We start from the raw sequence: 2,147 nt of genomic DNA on the forward strand, positions 1-2,147 counted from the left end.
TTTGCTCCGCCTCTAGAGGTGTGTGCTGCCAGTTCTAGAACCGTTTGCGCTAGCAATTCCTGCGCCGCCTCACAATGGTTTAGATTTATTTGTAGGAATCCCATCTTGGGACTTTGCCTGGTCCATGCATCTTATATATCTTGAATGTATCTTCTGCCACTCTTTCAGCTTGACAAATTTAATAGAAATACAACATAATTGGCTTTCAGGTTGACAAATTCAAATCCATGGGGCACCTTAAAGTGAAACTGATTCTATTGGGTTGAGATCTGGGCTTTTCTTACGTGGCACTTTTCAAGAATACCCATGCTGTAGAATGGTCTGACGGACCGTTTTCGTTCAATAAGCCGTTTTTTTTTCAATAAGATATTCAGTAACAAAATTTTTTTTTTATTATTTGCTGTTTAATTTGACAAAAAGCAGTTGTTCCAGTGACTTATCGGCGAGGCACTTCTGTTGCAATGATCTGAAATACAAATAAAATTATTAGTATTCGTTTTATATACATATTTCAACGACGGAAAAACTTACAGGTTCTTTCAAATTAAATATTTGCAGAAAAATCCGCTTAAGCTTGCTTTTAGCTAGCATAACATTTATAGGGTTTTGCAGCAATACCCGTCTTATACGTGGATCCAAGTATATGCTGCAAATTACCGAGTCAGTCCCTAAGAGGCCAACTTCCCTTTCAGCGATGCACTCAGTTTGTAAAAGTCACCCATAAATAATTCGACGCTTTGTAGCTTGATAGTAGCTGTGTATGCCGGTTCCAGGGTAGTAACGAGTCTTTTTAGGTCATCCCACTCAGTCGTTGTTAGCTTCATTAAACACTTGAGGCGCCTTTCACAAAAGTCTTCAAAGTTCTTAAGCTGACTCAACATACTATAGGTGGAATTCCACCGAGTCGCGACATCTAAAATTGGTTGTGGCAATGACTCCTCCGTTATTAAATACCTACACTCAAAATAAAAAAAAAAACGTCATAAATATTTAATTATAACTATAATTGAAATCAATCTTACCTATATGCCGGTGTTCTTAAAAGCGTCACAATCTTCCGTGCTTTGTTAATGAAGCTAGCATATTCGTGCCGTTGAAAAAAATCCTTCACCGCCAGTTGAAGCGTATGTGCTGCACATTTGATCGAACGTATTGAATAAATTTTAAGATCTTTTAGCAGTCCATCATCATCCAAGTCCTCAGCAACTTCTTCTTCATCTTCGGAATCATTGTTCAGTAATTCCACTGCCTTTATCATGTTTCGACCATTGTCGGTTGTGATGGTATAGACTTGCTTTCTGGATATGCTAAAATCAGTCAATATAGACTTGATCTCAGCACATATATTTTTGGATGTATGCGATGCTTTTAACTGGATCAAACCCAATGTCTTAATGCACATTAAGCCTTCATCAATGTATTGAACATTTACACCAAGCACTCCGCGGTTGCACCGTGTGGCCGTATCCACTTTGAGGCAGAGGATTCTGTTTTTTAAGGCTTGGACTTTTTGCTCTTAATTTGGCGATATTTCTCTTCAACTAATCTCATAACATTCCTTGAATTGACAGATGGCATGTCTAACCCTTGAAATATTTGAGCTGATAGAGGCTTAAAACCGTCCGAGTCCAATACAGCCAGCGGTACTTTCGCGGTGGTGACAAGGTCGATACAGGCATTCTTAACCTCCTCTTGTCCCAAAACAACAGAAAATTTCTTTTTTTTCAGGCGCTTCTGTTGGTTCGGCCAATTCGTTATGCTCTTTTTTGTGCTTCACTTCTAGATGTCTTTTTAAATTGCAAACATAGTTGCCAGTGAAACACATTTTGCAAAGTTTACACTCCGAAACATTTTTTCCACGTCAAATGCAAACAAATTTCGCAAAATAGAGTTACGCTTGCGACCCATCTCGGAACACGATAAAGAATGATCGTAATTAGAAATAACAAAAATATGTTTGATTCAGTAACACTCGCGGCTTTCCAATAAAGTAGTGTCTTCGAATGCGCTATACCCTGTTATTTTCTGTATGATTTTTATGGAATTCGGTGTAAAGCCGGATCTTTTTTAAATAATATTGTGTTTTTATAAGATTATTAATATCTTTTTGAAAATACACAGAGCAATACAGATGGACAGATTGAAGA

At 37.7% G+C, this 2,147-nt stretch overlaps 1 protein-coding gene across 1 annotated transcript; it reads right to left on the minus strand.

Annotated features, from left to right (window-relative positions):
- Window positions 1-402: 402 nt before the first annotated feature.
- On the minus strand, window positions 403-1,596 carry LOC111519607. The gene is made up of 3 exons (XM_023181212.2): window positions 1,023-1,596; window positions 532-954; window positions 403-466 (listed from the first exon to the last, which is right to left on the minus strand). Exons 1-2 carry the CDS (start codon window positions 1,400-1,402, stop codon window positions 669-671), a joined length of 666 nt encoding a protein of 221 aa, XP_023036980.1. The 5' UTR covers window positions 1,403-1,596; the 3' UTR covers window positions 403-466; window positions 532-668.
- Between the last annotated feature and the right edge of the window lie 551 nt (window positions 1,597-2,147).

The sequence above is a fragment of the Drosophila willistoni genome (assembly GCF_018902025.1).
Source record: "Drosophila willistoni isolate 14030-0811.24 chromosome 2L unlocalized genomic scaffold, UCI_dwil_1.1 Seg168, whole genome shotgun sequence".
Lineage (NCBI taxonomy): Eukaryota > Metazoa > Arthropoda > Insecta > Diptera > Drosophilidae > Drosophila > Drosophila willistoni.

Excerpts from the sequence above, each read along its gene's own strand:
- LOC111519607 (XM_023181212.2), bottom strand. The coding sequence starts at position 1,402 with ATGTGCATTAAGACATTGGGTTTGATCCAGTTAAAAGCATCGCATACA. Across the intron at positions 955-1,022 it reads TTAAGAACACCGGCATATAG|GTATTTAATAACGGAGGAGT; the intron begins GTAAGATTGATT and ends TTTTGAGTGTAG.